General features: G+C 53.5%; 1 protein-coding gene and 1 non-coding gene across 3 annotated transcripts; both read left to right on the plus strand.

Annotated features, from left to right (window-relative positions):
- The first annotated feature begins 206 nt into the window (after nt 1-206).
- On the plus strand, nt 207-19505 carry AP1G1 (adaptor related protein complex 1 subunit gamma 1). Of its 2 annotated transcripts, XM_042438412.1 has the most exons (24): nt 207-357; nt 5710-5913; nt 9832-9956; nt 10050-10191; nt 10395-10491; nt 11179-11255; nt 11734-11742; nt 12911-13006; nt 13130-13210; nt 13325-13423; nt 13675-13730; nt 14052-14165; nt 14616-14756; nt 15264-15318; nt 15833-15955; nt 16043-16132; nt 16244-16371; nt 16621-16725; nt 17022-17163; nt 17298-17427; nt 17549-17641; nt 17805-17965; nt 18168-18266; nt 18423-19505. In XM_042438412.1, the coding sequence occupies exons 2-24, from the start codon at nt 5713-5715 to the stop codon at nt 18522-18524; spliced, it is 2466 nt and encodes an 821-aa protein (XP_042294346.1). In that variant the 5' UTR covers nt 207-357; nt 5710-5712; the 3' UTR covers nt 18525-19505. The 2 variants fall into 2 exon arrangements, with proteins under 2 accessions (XP_042294346.1, XP_042294347.1); XM_042438413.1 differs by lacking the exon at nt 11734-11742.
- Nucleotides 14368-14453, plus strand: LOC121914990. The gene has a single exon (XR_006100626.1). It is a non-coding gene; the product is annotated as a small nucleolar RNA SNORD71 (small nucleolar RNA).
- Nucleotides 19506-19550: the final 45 nt, after the last annotated feature.

Raw genomic sequence — 19550 nt, forward strand, 5'->3', positions numbered from 1 at the left:
ACTAGCGGCCACGGCGCAGACTCACTGCGTTGCTGTCAAGCGCCTCTCCGGATGCTTCCGCCGAGGAAGATAGCTCCGGGGCCCGCTCCTCTCAGTTCGCCCGCCGCCAGCGCCGGCGCCGCTTCTGTTGTGCCGCGAGGAGGGCTGCGGGCGGAAGGAGGGCCCTCGGGGGCGGCGGGGGCGGCGGCGGCAGTAGTGCTGGGCCCGAGGGGAGGCGCGAGCAAGTCCCGGCCGAAGGATCCCTCCGCCGGCCGTATCAGTGCTGAGGCCGCGGCGCCGCCATTTTGGAGGCCAGGCTCCTGCTCCGGCCGCCGACGCCTTTGCTGACGCCGCCTCCGTCGGGACCGGACCGGACCGGTGAGCGAGGGAGGCCAGTCGGCCGGCCGCTCTCCCTTCGCAGCAGCCGAGAGCTGGTCCTGCACAGGAGGCGGGCGGGCGGGCGGACGGAGTCGGGTTCCCCCGCAGGCAGAGGCTCGGCCCTCCGGCTCTGGCCAGGCGGCGCCCCCGGGCAGAGCAGCCCCTTGCTCTCCCCGCTGCGCCGCTGGGCCTGCTCCCTCCCGGATCCCGAGCGGGCCCTTGAGCCAGGCTGCAGGGAGGCAGGCGGGCGGAGGAGCCGCCTGGCTTCCTCCTCAGTCTTCCCTGGGTTTGTGTCCCAATGCTTTTGGGGAGGATATGAGTATTATGGTAATAGCCGGCCTAGAAGTCACTTTTCTGCCCTTTGGGGTTTTCTTGGCAAGGCTTGTTAGAGGGCGGCTGCCTTTCCTCTGAGGCTGAGAGAGTGTGACCTGCCCAAGGCCAGCAGCCAGGGGCTTCCATATGGCAGCCCTCTCGAAGCATCTGAAGGAGAGTCACCCTGAGGAGGGAGCGAGCTTGTTTTCTGCTGCTCCAGAGACTAGGACCCAATGGAGCAATGGAGGCAAGCTCTAGGGAAAGAACAGCTTCCTGACAGTAGGAAGACACTCCTTTGGAGGTTTTGGTGGAGTCTCCTTCTTTGGAGGCTGTCTTTAAGCAGAGGCTGGATGGCCATCTGTCACTGGGGCTACTTTAATGGAGAGCTCCTGCAGGGCAGAAGAAGGGGGTTGGGCTGGAATAGGGCCCTATTTGGGGTCTCTTCCAACCCTAGGATCCTATACTTGTCCAACAGTCAAACCACTGGCCCACGCTGTGCCCTTGGGACACAGTGGGTTGGAGATCCATGGAGGTGAGTGAGTGGGAAGGCAACCTTGTGCTTTCCTTCTTCTGTTACTGTACGCTGGATGGAGGAGAGAAGGAAAGGATAAGGCCTTGCTGGGTCTTATGCTGACTGCTGGCTTGGATCCTGTATGGGAAAAGGTGGGGTATAAGTAAAATAAACAGGTGGGAGAACCTGCTTCTTCTCTTAACAGAGAAATTTAGTAGCTGGAAAGCATGACAAATTTCTTCAAAGTTGTGGGCTTTGGGGTATTCCAGGACTGACAGAGCAGCCCGGTTTTGCATTGCTTTGCATTCTCTTTTACTGTTATAAAATGTCTTTACTCCAATGAGCCTCCATTAACATTTGTCTTTTTAAGCATTTTTGTGAGCTCTAGATGCTCTTTATGGTCTAAATCCACACTCCTACAAACCCTAACACTAATCATGAGCAAAAATGCTGATCGTATTCAGCCCAGCAGCAATTGCATGCACAGCCAAAGCGAAGTTAGCCCGATATATACCATTGGGGAAAAGACCCTCTCTCTCTCTCCCTCCCTGTGCTGCCGGTTCAACTGCACTGGAGCTGTGGAACAAGCTTGGTAAAGCTTCTGAATAAAACCAGGTCATGCAATGCAAATTCTGGAAGCCCACCCAGTTAGTCAGGAACAAACTCCGTTTCTTTCCAGCATCACATAACATGTGAACCTTTTATAGCTTGCAGATTAAATCACAAAGACCTGCAGCCTTGAAGCCATTGTGGTAACCCTAAGGCAAACCTTATTGCAGAGTTTTCTTGGCAAGATTTGTGTAGAGGGGGTTTGCCCTTCTCCTCCTCTGAGGTTGAGAGTGTGTAACTTGCCCAAAGTCACCCAATGAGTTTCCATGGCTGAGCAGGGGTTTCCAGAGTCACATGCTGGCCTTCCTACCTGTGGCATGTCTGCCATGATGGTTCTTGTTAGCAGTGTGTGGCTGGGTCATAGCTTTGTTTAGGCTGATGAAATAAAGTTCTGTGTCTCTCTCAACTACAGCCCACATTAGTTGCTTAATTTCACTTGTTGTCTGGCATCATCAGTTTATGGTGCTGGTGTGTGTCCAGGGTCAGCTTTCTATTGGTATGTTTTTGCAGAAACAGTACAATCTGCCCTCTCCTTACGCGGGGGATCCGTTCCGGACCCCTCCGTGTAAGGCGAATTCCGCCGATGCTCAAGCCCCATTGGAAACCATGGGGCTCGGGCACGGCGGTGCAACAGGTGTGCGCGCCCATTCAATTGAATGGGACACGCCGCCCCTTCTGCCCCGCGTGCGCCCCGCGGCTTGAGCACGTAAGCTCAAGTCTGCGTAAAGTGCGCCCGCGTATGACACAGGCATGCTGTACCAGGTGGTCTGACACCCAGCTGTTTTCTCTCATGCCTTCGACATGGACCTATTCCAGGAAATCCCGAGCCTCATTTTACATTGGTGTAGGGAACATATGGCCTTTCAGGTATTGGACTGCAGACCTCCTTTGCCAGATGGAGCATAGCCAGTGCGGAGGATTCTGGGACTTGCAGTAGAAAAGGATTAGGGAGTTCCAGTTAGCACCCTGGTTTACATAGTGCTTTCCCAAGGTATCTGGTGGTCTGAAGTGGAGCCAGAAAGCAGTAGCCTCCTCCCTCAGAAAGTCTGGCTGCACAGTTCAGGTACCAGGTGGTCATGCCTTCACCTTTCTGTCCTCCTCCGCTGGCACTGCCTCGAACAGGATTGTTTCACCTTCTGCATGGCACAACAGACTTCCATGAAGAGCCAGCTGCTTTGAAAGAGTTCTCCTGTTTGTTTTACCCTCTGACTTGCTCCCTAATGTAACTGAGGAAGATGGGGCCAACTGAAGTTTGGCAGGAAGAAAGAGACTTCAGGTTTGCAGCCTGCAAGATACAGTTCGGAGGAGTTTTCATAACTTTCCACAGTAATAAAACATGCTCTGTGTCAGAAGGCAGAAATGGGGCATTAGGACTGGGTTGCCCAATCCTGTCTCTTCCATTGGCTAAATGACAGAAGCCCACTTTATACCAAGACAGACCATTGGCTCAGGACTGGCAGCAACAGCAAGTTTCCTGGCCCTACCTGGAGATCCCTAGTGTTCCTCCCTCCTGGTGGTCTCCCATCTCTACTCCCCCCTCCCCATGTGTGCCTGCTTCAGCAGTGCTGTGCCTTTAGGTACTTCTATCTAGGCTGTTCTTTCAAAGGTTGCCTGGCCAGTGGGGGAAAGAGAGGGCTCCTGATCTCTTCTTCGTACTGATGGGGTCACTGGAGAGTACAAATCCTGAGGCCCTTGTCTCTCTGTCTTGTAATTTGAATTTGGGTGGCATCTTTGTTTTTTAGCGGCTGAGTTTTTGAAAGACCTAAACTGGAGTGCCAGGACAGATGTTACTCTTAAAGCAGGAGTAAGCATACAGGGTGGCAAATAGCAGCTGTGAGCAGCTAAGGTGACCTGCAGGTTATGTTGGCCAGAATATTTGAGGGATGCTCATAAAGGTACTGTTGCTCCGTCAGGAAAGGGATGTGGGCAGGCCAAGTATACCATGGCTGCCTGCAGGTTTGCTCATCACCAACAGTGATGGGTGAGGAAGGCCCTCCATTGGGAGTCACTGTCCCCAGGCCCTAGGGAGGTCTTAGCACAGAATAGAAGTGATGCCAGCTACATGGGGAGAAAGTAGCTCCTCTGTTGTGTGCCCTAAAGCTAACTCTTTCTTGTCACACAGGCCTGAGAGAGAAGGCGGTAAGAAGGAATGTGTGAATGAACGTGTGTGTGCGCACACGAGAGAAAGAAAGGGGGGCAAGGCCACCACCGCTATTTGTCCAAACCATCATGAAGGGTCCTCATTCCTGTAGTGAAATAAGGGAGTCTGTGACCCCTTCCTGGTTCGCAAAAGCAGCCAAAGCTGCTAGTTGTGCTTCCGGATGCCAGTGGCTGATTTTTGGGTGAGAACCCTCCTGTTCTTGTGCCTCTTGCCAAAATATGCTTGCCTTAGCATTTCTTCAAGTTGTTTCCAATTTATGGCAACCCTCAGGTAAACCTGTCCTGGGGTTTTCTTGGCAAAAATTGTCTGAGGGGGTTTGCCATTGCCTTCCTCTGAGGCTGAGAGCATATAACTTGCCCAAGGTCACCAAGTGGGTATCAACACTTTAATCAAGAGAAGTGCTGAGGTTTCCAGAGGAAGGCTGTCCTGACAACAGGGCAAAACAGCTGAGCAGCCCTCTCTTCAGGAGGTTGCCTTCTAGCTGTTCCCAGTTGTGGTGCTGTAGCTATAGCTGCTCTGGGAGTTGGGTGCGAGGGGGCCCTTGCAAAATCAGCTGGGGAAGCAGGGGCCATTTGGCGGATTTCACAACCTGCAAGCAAAGAGAGGGAGCTCTTGGCCCATCTCTCAGCAGCAGGCCTGTGGCTGTTTCGTGTTGCTTGCCTCTCCTCCTAGTGAGGTGCGTCTCTGCCAGTCTCTTCTTCCTGCCGAACCTGCCAGTCTTTTCTGACATGCAGTTGTCATTTGCTTGTGCACCAGCAGAATCCCAGCCCACTGGAAAAAGGCCTGAATGAATGGTGGTGGTGGCTGGCTCACTTTTTCTGGCACAGGGGCCTCCTCATCTCGCTTGAGGACCCAACTGTCAGAGGAAAATCTCTGAAGCTTTTTTGGGGAAGTGGTGCTTAGACCAGAATTAGATCTGCCTGGACCCCTGGCCTTGGATTGGTCCCACTGAGGCAGGAATGGAGCTGTGAATGCTGTTTGGTTGTTGGGCTTGCCTTCCTTCTTTTATCTGCCTGTCTATCTCCCTCTCTCCCAAGAGCGCATTAGGAAAGCCACCAGCCAAGAGCCTTCCTAGGGAGAAGGACAGAGCCCCATGTCTTCCCAGCAATTTCTGTCCTGGCCTAGTTGCTCTGAGCCAGAGAACCAGCCATGCCAGGGAGCCTTTAAAGGGTGGCACTGCTGGGATGCCTGTGACGCAGACAGTTGAGTGTAAGCCTAGTGGCTTCCATGTGGCATGAAGAGGGAGATCTTGTGACAATGTTAATGCCATGCTGCTAAGAACTTTGTTTTCACTTCCTTGTTCAGGAGGAATTGTGGTAGTTTTAGATGGCTGGTTGGGACCTTGGGCATTTGACTAGTCCCTCAGTGTGGTCACTCTTTAAGCCTGATTTCAACCTAGGAGCAATGAAGCTAGAATCAAACAGGTGAGGTTGTATATATTTGCTGTTACGTGTTTACGGCTCCAAGGAATATGAAACTATGCAGTATAAGAAACATCATACTGGTTTTTAGCATTAATGTTTGTCTTTAGCTTACGAATGTATCCATCACAAATCCATTTGTGTCTGAATACACAAATACATAGTAAAATAATTGGTTCAGATTGAGCCCATTTTTCTGGTGAATATTCTGTAATAAATTGGCATGTGTTCTTGATTCCTCTTCTGAGATGGTTGACTGGGTCCAAAAACCCTGTGTGAAGCCCAGGGAGTCTTGAGAGCTGGGGCAACCTCACAGGTTTTCACTCTTCTTCTCTTAGAGGATGCCAGCCCCCATCAGACTCCGGGAGCTGATCCGGACCATACGGACAGCACGGACCCAAGCAGAAGAAAGGGAGATGATCCAGAAAGAATGTGCTGCAATCCGGTCCTCCTTCCGAGAAGAGGACAACACTTATCGCTGCCGGAACGTCGCCAAGTTGCTGTACATGCACATGCTGGGCTACCCTGCACACTTTGGACAGGTAGGCCCTCCTGTGGCAATCTGACTGGAGCAGCCGGGTAAGGCTGAGCATTGGGCTGCAGTTGAAACGGTAGCAGTAGTTAGTTCCTGAAAGTCTGGTCCTTGGATGATTATGAGGAAGCCCTGCTTGGCAGCAAAGGCGCAGGGATGTAGCCGGGGGGGGGGGGGCTGGGGGTCCGGGCCCCCCCCCCCCCCCTTCCATAAAAAAAATGGATGGTGGGTGCTGCTGCACTGCCGCAATCAAGCCCCATTATAATGGTGGCACTTAGTCTGGACCCCCCCCCCCTTCCTAAAATCCTAGCTACGTCCCTGAAAGGCGGGAATCCATTGGTCAGTGCCAGTTAGAATAGATGTATTGAACATGTGGGAATCAAGTAAGACAACACCCATGTAAGTTCTGTTAGTTCAGTGGGTCTAGTTGAGACTCGGATTTGGATGTGGGGCAAAGTGATCCAGAGTCCACATAGGATTGCTGCCTCATGGAAATTGCCCAGGTATCCTCCAAGCAGGTATCTTTTGCTGCTTTTGGTTGGCAGGGAAGTAGTGGAGTCTCCTCACAAGGAAGAATCCATTTGAGCTGCAGTAACCTGGAGGAAATGGTTAGGGTGGCTTCTGGGTAATTATTCCCTTCAACAGAATAAAGGAAACGTTGTCTCCATACAGACTGCCAAAATAAAGCTGCTTCAGGTCACTGTGGATGTATGCTGTTTAAATGATGCATGTGTCCTAAGAGTCCTGAAGCTGCGCCAAAACTGAGCTCCAATCCTTAGGACTGGATCGTGGCTTTGGTGCGGCTTCCAGTCTCTTAAGACGCATGCACCATTTAAACAGCATACCTCCAAAGTGACCTGAAGCAGCTTTATTTTGACCTGTCTGTATGGGGCCATTCTGAGGACTCCACGGGCCCCACCTCCATCAGGCAGCCAGAGATTTCATCTTGTGGCATTTTGTTTTCTTTTGTGAGGTTGTTGGGAGTGGAAGTGTGAAAGGCCATCAAGAAAGTTTCTTAGGAACGTTACAGACCGCCCCTTTGGGGCGGCCTGTAGGCGCTCCTTTCCCCGCCAGATCAGGGCCTCAGCTGCCAGAGCGGCAGCCTCCGAGGCCCCAATCCGCCACTTTCCAGGCTGCGGGGAAGTGTCAAAAGGCCGCTTCCCCGCGGCCTGGAAAGAGGTGTCCTTGGGGCTTCAAGCCCCAAGGACACCCGGTGGTGGCAGGGAGGAGGAGAAAGGGGCCGCTCAGCCCCTTTTTCCCTTGTGTCGCTGGCGCAGCAGTCTAAAGGCTGCACCAGCGATGCAAATTGCAGGAGCTCCGTTTTGGAGCTCCTTCTAGTGCCGTGGAAAGGGCGCTCTATGCGCCCTCGCGCAGCGCAAAGACGTCACGTCCATGCCGCCCCGTTTGGAGGCGGCGCGTTCATGATGTCATAATGGCGGCCCCTATGTGTATAGGGCACTGCTATTTTGTACGCCCTGGGGACGTACTAGGGTTAGGTGCATGGGTAAGGCACACACTTTCCCTAACCCTAGTACGTCCCCAGGACGCACTTTACACCCATGCGGAACGGGCTTTAGAAGGCCGAGGTGCTAATTCCCCAGTGCAGCTGCTGGTTGAAAAGCTGTTTCTTCCAGTAAGAAGCTGAATGTGTTTGTCAGGGAGTCTTCCACCCAGGATGGACAGCTCTGCTCTCCTCGTCGTAGTGGGGAGGGTGCTACAAACATTCAGCCTTTGGGGCACTCACAGCTAGAAGGGGAAACAGATCCACATCAGAAAGACAGCCCTCCCACTGGTATTGCTGCTTTGCCAGGTTCTCCTTGGGCCTTTCACTCTGGAACTGGAGGAACCCTGGACCAGCAAAAACAAGCCCTCCTGAGCCCAGATGGCTACAATGAAGAGCCTGGGAAAGCATGGGGACAGGACGGCTCCTTTTGCCTGTTCTTTCTCCTCTTGCTCTGGCTGGTTTCTTTCTCTCCAGGTGAAATGGATATTTTGGTGTCAGGGTTTCTCTTTCTCCCTCTCCTAACTCATTGGAGAGAGCCAGCTCAGGTGTCTCAACTGAGCTCGGGGGGGTGGCGATGCCAGCAGTTGTTGAGCAAGCTATCAGCTGGGTTCCAGAGTCTCCTGTTTGAGCTGCTGCTGCTGTGCTTGCCATTTTGCCTGTTCTGCCTGAAGGAAGCCCTTCAGCACACCCTCAGGCACCAAACCCCTGCATAGATGCTGTGACTTTAGCCTCCGGTGGCCACTGCTTCTGCGCTGACCCTTTATACCCAGATTGGGAACAGGTAGATGATGAGCTTTCGGTAAATGTAGTTTTGCCGCAGCACCTTGGCAGCAGCTTTCGACTAGAAGGGGTCAGTGTAGTTGCATCAGTGAGAAGCCTGGTGGTAAAAAGCAAGGCCAGTGGGATGGGAGAGACAGTTGGGGCATTGTCCTTGACCATGGGCCAGCATACAGCACAGCAGATGTGCCTGCTGTTAAGGCTGACTGGAGCCTCCTCTTGGCAAGAATGTACAGCAACCACTGCCTGGGTCCTAGGAGGCTGTTGGGTGCTCCACGGGTGTCAGCTTTAGGGTCCGTTTCATTCTCACGATTCAGAATACCATGGAATGTAATCCGAAGCATCTTCTGTGCATGTTTGGAGGACTTCCCTCACATAAGAGTGTGCAATTTTGGGTTGTTCATAGGGTCAAATAAATTTGCCAATCTACCTCACCTTTGCTGATGACTTCTCAATCCTGCCCTATTTTGCAACCCTGGCTGATAGCAGCCACATAAAGGACAGGAGCCCACAGTTTGGGACTGACCTTACCAGCCATACCAAAACAAAGGCCTGTTACAGACTGCCAAAATAAAGCTGCTTCGGGTCTCTTTGGAGGTATGCTATTTAAATGATGCATGGGTCCTAAGAGTCCGGAGGTCGCGCCAAAGCCACACTCCATTCCTAAGCACCGGAGTGCAGCTTTGGTGCAGCTTCTGGATTCTTGGGATGCATGCATCATTAAAACAGCATACCTCCAAAGAGACCCGAAGCAGCTTTATTTTGGCAGTCTGTAACAGGCCAAAGATGTTTTCTTCTTTTTCTTCTTCAAATGTTTTAACACACTGGGGTGATTATACAGTACACATGTCCTGGAAGAGGCAATGGCAAGGCATGAGCCCCATTGTTTTCAATCGGGCTCCAGCATACGTGGTATTTCCCTTACGTGGGGTGGGGGACTAGAATGATCCCCCACGTAAGGGAAAGGCGCACTGTATATGCTTACATGCTGCTATATCATGTTGTATTTATACGATGTCTGCCTGTGTGCTGCTAAAAGTCCCAGCTGGGCCAAATGGGAAGCAGCAGCCAAGGTCTATTCTTTGTGTCCAGTTGGTGAGCAGAGAGAGTGCCATTTTTCCCACAGTAATGATATGATTGATTGATTGATTGATTCTCTGATCTCAAAAACCACTACAATGTGGATAATCCAGGAAGTAGAAACGGTATTTAGCACCATTGTGGAAGGGACAAACCCAGAGAAACAAAAGAGAAGCAGTGGGAGGCACAGGGAGAAGCACCTGACACAAATAAATGATCAAATATGCATTATTCCTCAATATTGTTATTTTGGGGAATACTTACACTTGTTTCCTCAAAAAATACAGAAAAGGGAGGAGAGTTAACTGGGAGAGATCACTGCTCCCCCCCCCAGCCCTTTTTGCCTTGGAAACAGTTGAGAAGGGGCTGGGGAGGGGGCAGGAAGTGGCCCTACCTGCTTCTGAAGCACCATCTGTGGAAGTGGCCTGGATTTGCAAAGGCAGGGTGGACATGGCAAGCATGGGAGGAATGTTGAAGCCTCCCATTGATTCTTGTCAGGTAAATGGGGTGAAGGTCACTCTTACCTGCACTCGCCTGTACTGCTAACACATTTGTCTTCTCTTTCAGCTGGAGTGCCTCAAATTGATTGCCTCTCAGAAATTCACAGACAAGCGCATTGGATACCTTGGTGCCATGCTGTTGCTGGACGAGAGGCAGGATGTCCACCTTCTCATGACCAATTGCATCAAGAAGTAAGCCCCCCCTCCCCTTTCTCTCTCTCTCTCTGGTGGGCCTAGGAAGGGTTTCCTGCACTGCTGTTTTCTCTTTCTCTCTCCCCATCCCAGTGACCTTAATCACAGCACACAGTATGTCCAGGGCCTGGCCCTTTGCACCCTGGGCTGCATGGGCTCATCAGAAATGTGCCGGGACCTTGCTGGGGAGGTGGAGAAGCTCCTGAAGACCTCAAACTCCTACTTGCGGAAAAAGGTAACTTTCTGTGGATGCCTCTTTCCCAGGTCCCCTTTCCTAGACTGCAGAGAAACTAACAGGCCCTTGGTACCCTGTGCAGAGGAGCTGTGAGTTCTTCCTGCAGGGAGAGCACTCTGTTTCTTTATGCTGGGGGAGGCTTGGCCTTACAGTTGCTGTTGCAAAGTGCTGAGCCTGCCTCTCCTGCCTCACCTCGCCTGCAGGCAGCCCTCTGTGCTGTTCACGTCATCCGGAAGGTGCCTGAGCTCATGGAGATGTTCCTGCCAGCGACAAAAAACCTCCTGAATGAGAAGAATCATGGTAATGCCTGCCGTGACAAGTGGAGGGAGAAGGAAGAGACCTGGCTGTCTAGCATGGCAGCTCGTGAAGGGCGCTTGTCCTGCATCCTGCTAGGATGGCTCTGCTGGGCTGCCAGTTCTTGGCTGGAAGTGGGGGGACACCTTCCTCCCTGGCAAGAGCATTGCTTTGTCTGTGCTGGAAGTGAAGAGGGCCTCTCCAGGGTTTCAGGTGGGGAATCTTCCCAGCGGACCTGCCTGGAGGTGCAGCCGCTTTAGAGTTTGATCCTCCAGGCACCCACTGCCCTAGAGCCACCTGGAGTCTTGGCTAGCAGAACAAAGGTGACATCCAGGCCCAAAGGCAAAGAGTATGGGACAACCTGGCCTGGACAGAAGGGATCCAAGGGGGCTCTTGGATGGGAGTGGCTGCTCCTCCCCTGAAAGGGGAGCCATCTGGTCTAGCACTGGGAAACTGAGAGGCTCCAGTGCTGGAGCTTTGGCCCCATTGCCAGAGGACTGGCTCTGGTGGGGCCCTGAGGCATTCCCTGGTAGGCAGGAGTGGCGTAGGAATTGCTGTGGCGTCTGGGGCCATGGCTCTTCAGAAGCTCCCCAATTGCTGCTCCCACTGGCACTTGCCCTTGTCCACTGTTCTTCACCTGCAGTGCTTGCTCTCTAACCTCCTAAAGCATTTCCACCTTCTCTTTTCCTACAGGTGTCCTTCACACCTCAGTTGTCCTTCTCACAGAAATGTGCGAGAGAAGCCCAGACATGCTTGCCCATTTCAGAAAGGTCAGTCTGTGCCCCATGGCCACCGTCGTTGACACTGTGGCTGTGCCCTTCAGGGCTTCTGCTGCCCCTGCCTCCACTTTCCAGGTCCTGGCATCCCTCCCTGTGTGTGTGTGGTTGCTTCCAGTGTGGGCCCCATGGGCCTCCGTTGCTTGACCGCTCTGTTCAGAGCTCTTGTGAGAGCCCAGAGGTCTGGGCCAAGGCAAGGGGTTGCTGTGTTGGCTTTGGCTCCAAATCCCAGGGGGGGGGGCTGCTGTTCTGTGGAGCTATCCAGTTGTGGCAGGGAGCTGCTGAAGTAGGGGTGGCTGGGTTGCAGTTGTGCCTCAGTCACTGCCCCAGTTGCTTTCCTGCTTGGTGGTGGTGGTGGTGGAGGGGGACACAGCTGCTGTGAGCTGCCCTAGCCGCTCCTCTCCTAACAGCTGCTTCCGTCTCTTTTGTTCCCTTTGTGTCTGTTTGGAATCCTGCTGTGGTGGTTTGTTAGAATGAGAAGGTAAGAGGCATTCGCTTGGCCCTCCCACTGGTGCATGGTTGTAGTCGTCCTCCACAGGCTGATGCCTCTCTGTTGTTTACTAATATGCTCATGTGCCTAACATGCTTGCACTTCCATGTATATTTGCTTGGGGCAGCAACCAGGGGCTCAGTTGTGTGTGGATTTGGGTGTTGCTTTGGGCTCCCACCCCTCACTGGGTAGATCTGAGAGGGGTGCCTGGGGGTGGTGTGGAGGCTTTTGCCTCTGTCTATAAGGAAGGAAGGGGATCATGAGCAAAGGAGGTGTTCTATTTTCATCTGGCTGGTGACTGGCAGGCAAGCAAAAGTGGCTCACAGGCGTGCCTTTTGTGTGGGGAGGAAGCCCCCTCATGGCACCCATCAGGCCTCCAGGAACACCCCTGGGGTGGGAAATAACGGCTGTGTGATGCCAGTAGGAATCCCTCCAATTTTGCAGATCTGAGCAACTGCTGTTTCTCATGATCATCTTTTATTTTTAAGATACTGTAGAGCTACCCCCTACCCACCCACCCACACATACACATACATACATATAGCACCATGCATCCCAACATGGGGCACTTGGAACATGGCCCTCTCAGTTCATTCAGCTGCTGATGGCTCTGCATTGAAATAATCAACCCATTTTGGGTGACCATGAAGCTATAGCATGGTACATTGTTATTTTCTTTGTTGATGTTTTTCATTTATTGTTTTAAAAGCTGTACTCAGTGCTTTATGCTCCCCACTGAGCTGGTCCTCAGAGAAGCAACCAAGGCAGAGGTGATGCTGGTTGTCAGCCCTCATGCCACCCAGATTTGACCTGAGAAGCCGTTGTGCTCTGGCTGCAGGAGCAGCCAGCAGTGTGCCCCCAGACCCATCTGTCACAGGGTGGCTGCAGGAGGCATGGTCAGGAGGAAAGACCTGTTGGCTTCTCAAAATGCTGCAACTGAGAACCAACTGCTCCAGCCCCAGGAGGCAGGCCAAGAAGCCTGTTTGACTCTATGCCATATGAAGGACAGCTGGGCTGAGCTGTCAGTGGCTGAATGCCCCTGAGCATGAGTGGGAGAAGCTGTGCAGAATTCATTTTCTGGAGAGGCTGCTCTTTGGGTCTCTTTCCCTGCCGCTTGTGCCATATGTTGGGTGCCTTATGACTGTCTTTTTACTTGCAGCTTGTGCCCCAGCTTGTTCGTATCCTGAAGAACCTCATCATGTCTGGCTATTCTCCTGAGCACGACGTTTCTGGGATCAGTGACCCCTTTCTGCAGGTACGGGACTTGGGACATTATGGCTTGCTCCTCTTTACCTCTTGGTTGAGCCGATTTGACCAGCTGCAGGCTTGAGCCTTTTGTGGCTGTAGCAGCTCATGTTGTGATCTGTCTCCATTTCAGGTACGGATCCTGCGGTTGCTGAGGATTCTGGGCCGAAATGATGACGACTCAAGTGAAGCGATGAATGACATCCTTGCCCAGGTGAGGTCCTGGGAGACCGGGGGGGGGGGGGGAGGGCAAGAAGCATGTGGCGGGACAAGAGCTGGGGATCTGGAACTGCAAAGTGAAGCTGGCCCTTCCTTTGTCTTGTTCCAGGTGGCCACAAACACTGAAACAAGTAAAAACGTAGGCAACGCCATTCTTTATGAAACAGTCTTAACCATCATGGACATCAAGTCTGAGAGTGGTCTGCGTGTACGTACGTCCCCTGAGCTCAGAAGGCCTGAGGGGCCAGGTGTGGCCACAGCACTCTCCAGCTTCGAGCCAGGCTGTGTCTGGCCCATCTTCCCTTCTTGAGGTCTTATCTACTCCACAGAAGGCCCAAAACCTGTGGTTGGAGGCAGGCCATTGGCTCCTTTCTGTAGAAGGAGTGGAAGAGATGGTTGGATGGAGAACAAAAAGTTACCATTCTTGTTGATTTCTCTCCGTCTCCTTTTTCTTTCTAGGTTCTGGCCATTAACATCTTAGGCCGGTTCTTACTTAATAACGATAAAAATATCAGGTAACATCCCAACAAGAGGAAGCCTTTGGCAATTTAGTCAGGTCTCCCTCCCTCTGATCTCTCAGGGGCAGCATTGGCCATTTGCTGGGTGGGAGGCAGCTCCCTTTTTGCTTTCCTCTTCAAAGGGGCAGCTGGAGTCAGCCGGTCTATCCTGAGATGGACATGGGGCTCCAGCTGGCCAGGACATGGAAAGCTTGGTGCTGGCTCAGTTATCATCTAGTCGTCTTCCTTGGCCTACCTGGACTGGCTGCAAAAGTTTTCCATTAGGCTGAGTGCAGGGCTGCTGCCGTAATCTGATGCAGCAGATCTCTCCTCCCTCAGATATGTTGCTTTGACCTCCCTGCTGAAGACGGTGCAGACAGACCACAATGCTGTACAGCGTCACAGAAGCACAATTGTGGACTGCCTGAAGGATCTGGATGTCTCCATCAAACGGTGAGGGGAGGAGCGCTGGGCCATCCAGGCAGTTGGGGGCCAGAGGGGACCCCCTGTGGGTCTGGCCCACCTTCCTCTTGATTTTCAACCTGCCCTGACCAACTCTGTTCCTGAAGGGAGAGGAAAATTCAATATGCAAAAAGAACTTGGAGGGAGGGCAGGAGGAAGCAGTTTGAGGAGAGACCCAACAGGGCTAGCCAGCCATGCTGTTGGAGGATGATGCCTGAGAGTGATCCATCGGCAGAGTGCCTGACACAGTGGTGAAACTCAAGCGACTGACAAAGCACACCTGCAGCCCTCTCCTCTATTGCTGAACAGTTAAGGGAGGCCCAGAGCGCACTCACTTTGCCCTCCCTCACTAAGGAGCTAAGAAGTCTAGTGCCACAAGGGCTGGGAGTGAGCCTCCTCTGCTGTGCCTCCTGAGGCTCTTCTTCCTCTCCCCATCCCTAGGAGGGCGATGGAGCTCAGTTTTGCTCTAGTGAATGGCAACAACATCCGAGGCATGATGAAGGAACTGCTCTACTTCCTGGACTCCTGTGAGCCAGAGTTTAAGGCAGACTGCGCATCGGGCATATTTCTGGCTGCAGAGAAGTAAGATGTCCCAAGAATTACTTCTCTGAACATCAGTGGGTCTCATTGCCTGCCCTCCATAGCTCCATTGGGGGTTCCCCCTCCCCACTTACCCCTGCCAGTGGCTCAGCCCCAGGAGCCTGTGGGTGTGTGGCTAGTGTGAGAGGAAGACGGAGAGTCCCAGTTGCTCCCCTGTTTGCAGGATGTTCTTTGCCTGCTACCTTGTTTCGTTTGGGTGGAGGGTTCTTTAGGTTCCCTAAAGAGAGAGCCATGGCAAATACCCAGACCCAGCTGTGATGTCTCCCTGGGGACACCCTGGCACTGTGCCTTTCTTCCAAAGTGGGACCCAAGACGGGTAACAACATATATAAAACACATTAAAACAGCAATTAAAATTGTAAAATTAAAATCATGCTGTGTGGTGCAGCCAGAGTGAGCCTCTGACTGAGCTGGGGCAGTCGGAAGTTTGGGAAGCTGAGCACCTGCAGCATCCCCACTTGGGCCTAATGCGTTCTGCTTCTTTTCCAGGTATGCTCCCTCGAAGCGCTGGCACATAGACACCATCATGCGCGTCCTGACTACGGTGAGTGCTGCCCCCAAACAAATTCTTCTCAGGCTTATCTTTTCACCTGGCAATTGGATCAGATTTCTATTGCTGGACATTTTGGACCCTGGCTCCACGGAGTCCCCTCCCTCCCAGGCCAAGACTCGTAGAAGATGGGCTCTGAGGATTGTTCAGTGCAAAAGCAGACAAAATTAAAGGGCTCAAGCATGATTCCCCCCCCCCCCCCCCAAAAAAAAAATAGCATGAGAACTGTAAGCACGTTAGCAAGGGAGTAAAACTCACTCCCCAGTTGATTCTCAGTCATAATCTTTTCCCAGTTCAAACTGTAAAGGAGATGCAAAAAACATCCAAATTGATTATTGCAAGTTCATACTTTCATGCTAGCTGATTGGTGGCAGAGGGTCCGCTCTCTCTGAAAGCCTGTAAACAGGCCAAGAAGCTGGCCTGAGTGAGGCAGCATATGTGGGGGTCCCTTTCCTATCTGTTTCTGAGCAGCGCTTGAGTCCCTCTGTTTCCGGTTTCCATCTTCCAGGCAGGGAGTTATGTGCGCGATGATGCTGTGCCCAACCTCATCCAGCTCATCACCAACAGTGTGGAGATGCATGCCTACACTGTGCAGAAACTCTACAAAGCCATCCTGGGTGACTACTCCCAAGTAAGCCCTGAGAGGGAGAGGGTGCTGGGCAGCATGGGCACCCAGGTGCCGTGGCTGAGCTGACTGATCCTTTTGCTCCTCTGCCAGCAACCGCTGGTCCAGGTGTCCTCCTGGTGCATCGGGGAGTACGGGGACCTCTTGGTGTCTGGCCAGTGTGAGGAGGAGGAGCCCATCCAGGTAGGCCTGCCAGGGGAAGGGGGTCTGCCTTGGGGGTGCCTGGCCTGTGTTGTAACTTCTGTGGTGCCAGCAGCCTCTTGCCTCAGCTCTCCCCCCACTTGACTTCCTCAGGTCACGGAGGATGAAGTCCTAGATGTTTTGGAAAGCGTCCTTGTCTCCAACATGTCGGCATCAGTCACACGAGGCTATGCCCTGACAGCCATCATGAAGCTCTCTACGCGGTTTTCCTGCACAGTCAAGTGAGTGTCTTCTGCCTTTGCTTCTGGGGAGATGCTGGAGGAGTGAGAGGCCTGTTCCTGGAAGTTCTAGTAGGATTACAGTGGCAAGCAAGACTGCCCCCTCTTTTTAAAAAAGCCCCATTTTTAGTTGTCTTGCATAAAGGGGAAGAGAATCCAGTGGCTGAGCCGGGCTGGGCTGGTGGAGGAGGAAGGATGCTCCTCTTGCCCCCATCCCTTGGCTGCTGGTTATCCCTGCTCCTCCTCTTCCAGCCGCATCAAGAAGGTGGTCTCCATCTACGGCAGCAGCATAGATGTAGAGCTCCAGCAGAGGGCAGTGGAGTACAACGCCTTGTTCAAGAAGTACGACCACATGAGGTCAGCACTTGGGCCCCAGGCCTGGCAGCGGTGCCAGCTCCTTGCCTTGGAGAATTCAGTCACTCGCTTTGGGGCTGCCCAGTGGGGGCCCTGGACTCGTTGTCCCAGGGAGATGCAGGGTCCCTTGAAGGGGATGCAGTAGTGGCTCAGCTCTGTCCTTAAAGGAACTGTTGGGATGGCTTGAGTGGCGGTGGCTGCTCGTCAACCTGAGAGGTTGGAGGCAAGCCTATGAACCAGCCCACCACTTGCAGAACAGGAGCCTGAGTTCCCTGGCACACACCTCTATCCTCTCACAGGTCAGCCCTTCTGGAGAGGATGCCAGTCATGGAGAAACTGACCACCAATGGCCCCACGGATGTCACACAGCCCAACGGGGAGACTGAGCCAGCTGTTCTTGAGACCAAGCCATCCCCGGCAGGTCTGCAGCCTCCCAGCCAGGTAGGAGGAGGAAGAGGCGGCGGCATCCCTCCCTCCTCGCAGCCTGTAAACAGAGTTGGTGCTTGGCTGTGGTGCAGCCACTGCTACTTTGCTCTTGACCCCGGAATCCAGACCCCCTTTGTGTTTCTCTTCAGACAAATGACTTGCTTGACCTGTTGGGCAGCAATGATATCACACTGGGCATCCCGACAGCCCCTCCAAACAAGCCAGCCTCTGCTGGAGGGGAGCTGCTGGACCTCTTGGGGGATCTCAACCCGACGACAGGTGAGGAGGCCCAGAGCTATAAGGAGGGTGCCCTCTTGTTTGCTGGAGGCAGGCAGGGATTTGCCAGAAAAATTGGAGGAGCTCTAGTTTTAACACCCACACCCTCTTGTTGTCCCCCCAGGTCCTCTGGCTCCTGCCCCACAGATCTCACAGCCCCCATTCCTTTTGGACGGCCTTTCCTCCCCACCCATTTTCAACGAAATAGCTGCTGCTGGTAGGAAGAGTGGATGTGTTCTGCTGCTGGGCATTGCCTTGAAGGACAGCCTGCCTTCCCTTTGAGGGAGGGCTCTGTCCTGGTGTCCCTTGGGGAGTGTGCGGGTGGGCAGGGGGACAGCAGTGAAAGGTTGCAGGGCCTGAGCAGTGCTACTTCTCCACAGGCATCCCTCCAATCACAGCCTACAACAAGAATGGCTTGAAGATCGACTTTGCCTTTGAGCGTTCCGACACCAATCCGAGCGTCACCGTGATCACAATACAGGCCTCCAACAGCACCGAGCTGGACATGACAGACTTTGTTTTCCAGGCTGCGGTACCAAAGGTGAGGTGGAGGGGCAGCTGTTGGTGGGGGGCTGGGTGTTGTGAGCTTGGGAAGCGTCTCGGCCGGTCGGCCAGCTCCCTGAGAAGTGTCCCAACTGGATCGGTCCCCTTCCTACATCCCTGCTGATGTGCTCAAAGCCCTGGCAAGCAGGGTGGCCAGGAAGATGTGACCGTCTTGACGCTTGGCCATTGCTTCCTTCCAGACATTCCAGCTGCAGCTCCTGTCTCCCAGCAGCAGCATCATCCCAGCCTTCAATACGGGGACCATTACGCAAATCATCAAAGTCCTGAACCCCCAAAAGGTGAGCAAGTGGGCAAGGAGAGGGAAAGCTACTGCCTGGCTTGCCATTGGCAAGCTGTGCTTCAGCCCTGAAGGGCTGCTTCCCTCAAAGGGGGGAAGAAGCAGCCCTCCTGAAACACACACACACAGAGCCTTCTCTTCTTTGTTCCCTTTGCAGCAACAGCTCCGCATGCGGATTAAGCTGACGTATAATCACAAGGGCTCACCAATGCAGGACCTGGCAGAAGTCAACACCTTCCCTCCCCAGTCCTGGCAGTGAGGAGCTCTGGCCCTGCCCTCCTCACCCACTGCATCAGCCGGCCCAAGGAAGGAAGGCAGGCGGGCAGGCCAGCCAGAGTGCCGTGACTCCAGACCACCCCGTTTCCCCCCTTGCACTGGGACCGGGGGAGCGGGCGAGAGTTACTACTATTGCCGCTGCTACTGTGGAGCAGGAGGACTGGCCCTTGCTCACTTTGAAGCCTATCTCTTGAGACTCTGGCACTCCCTTCTCCCTCTGCTTTCCTTGCACTCACTCCAGCTGTGCTGAATCACGCCTGCCACCTTGTTTTGCCAGAGGGCAAGGGGGGCTGCTCTGGCAGTTCCCCTCAAACAGCAGCAAGAGGACAGTTGCCTCAGCTCCCTTTTTGTCATCGTTTCTTCTTCAGTGGGCTCTGGCTCCTTCCTGGCCAGTTGCCATCTTCAGGCACTTTCATCCTGAGTTCTTCATGCTGGAATCTTCTGAGGATGCTGGTGGCCCTTCCCTTCTCCTTGGGGTTCCCTGACAGCGGAGGCCTTTTCTACGCTTGGCTTCACTGTCTCCCCCAAAGGCCAGGGCCCAAGTCCGAGCAGGGACCTGTGGGTGTAGGGGCTGCTTTTCCAGACGGATGCTCTGCAGACAGAGGGGGTCTGTGCAACCAGTGCCCTCCCCCCCAAGGGCCCTCCCTTCATCGCCTTGTTCCTCATCACCTCCCTGCCCCGAATCCTGGAACTACATTTGTCTTGTCCTCGGCCAGCCGTGGTGGGAGGGTGGGCGAGTGAATTAAGGGGTGAGAAGGCTAGGCTGGTGCCAGGGGCAATTGTCAGGTATCCTTGGCCTGCCACAGAAGACTTGCTGCCACCGCAAAGCTGCTTTCTGTCCTTGCCCCCCTTTTTCATTTCCTGAGTCTGTCAGTCTTGGATTCCATTTGACTTTGTTCTCCTCCTGGGACGTTTGTGTTGTATCTGTAATATTGGCACTGAAATAAAAGACCATGCAGTTTAACAAAGTCGTGTCGATGGAGCTTTCAGAGCTGGTTTTGTTGCTGTG

This window comes from Sceloporus undulatus, chromosome 8, assembly GCF_019175285.1.
Source record: "Sceloporus undulatus isolate JIND9_A2432 ecotype Alabama chromosome 8, SceUnd_v1.1, whole genome shotgun sequence".
In the NCBI taxonomy this organism is placed as follows: Eukaryota; Metazoa; Chordata; class Lepidosauria; order Squamata; family Phrynosomatidae; genus Sceloporus; species Sceloporus undulatus.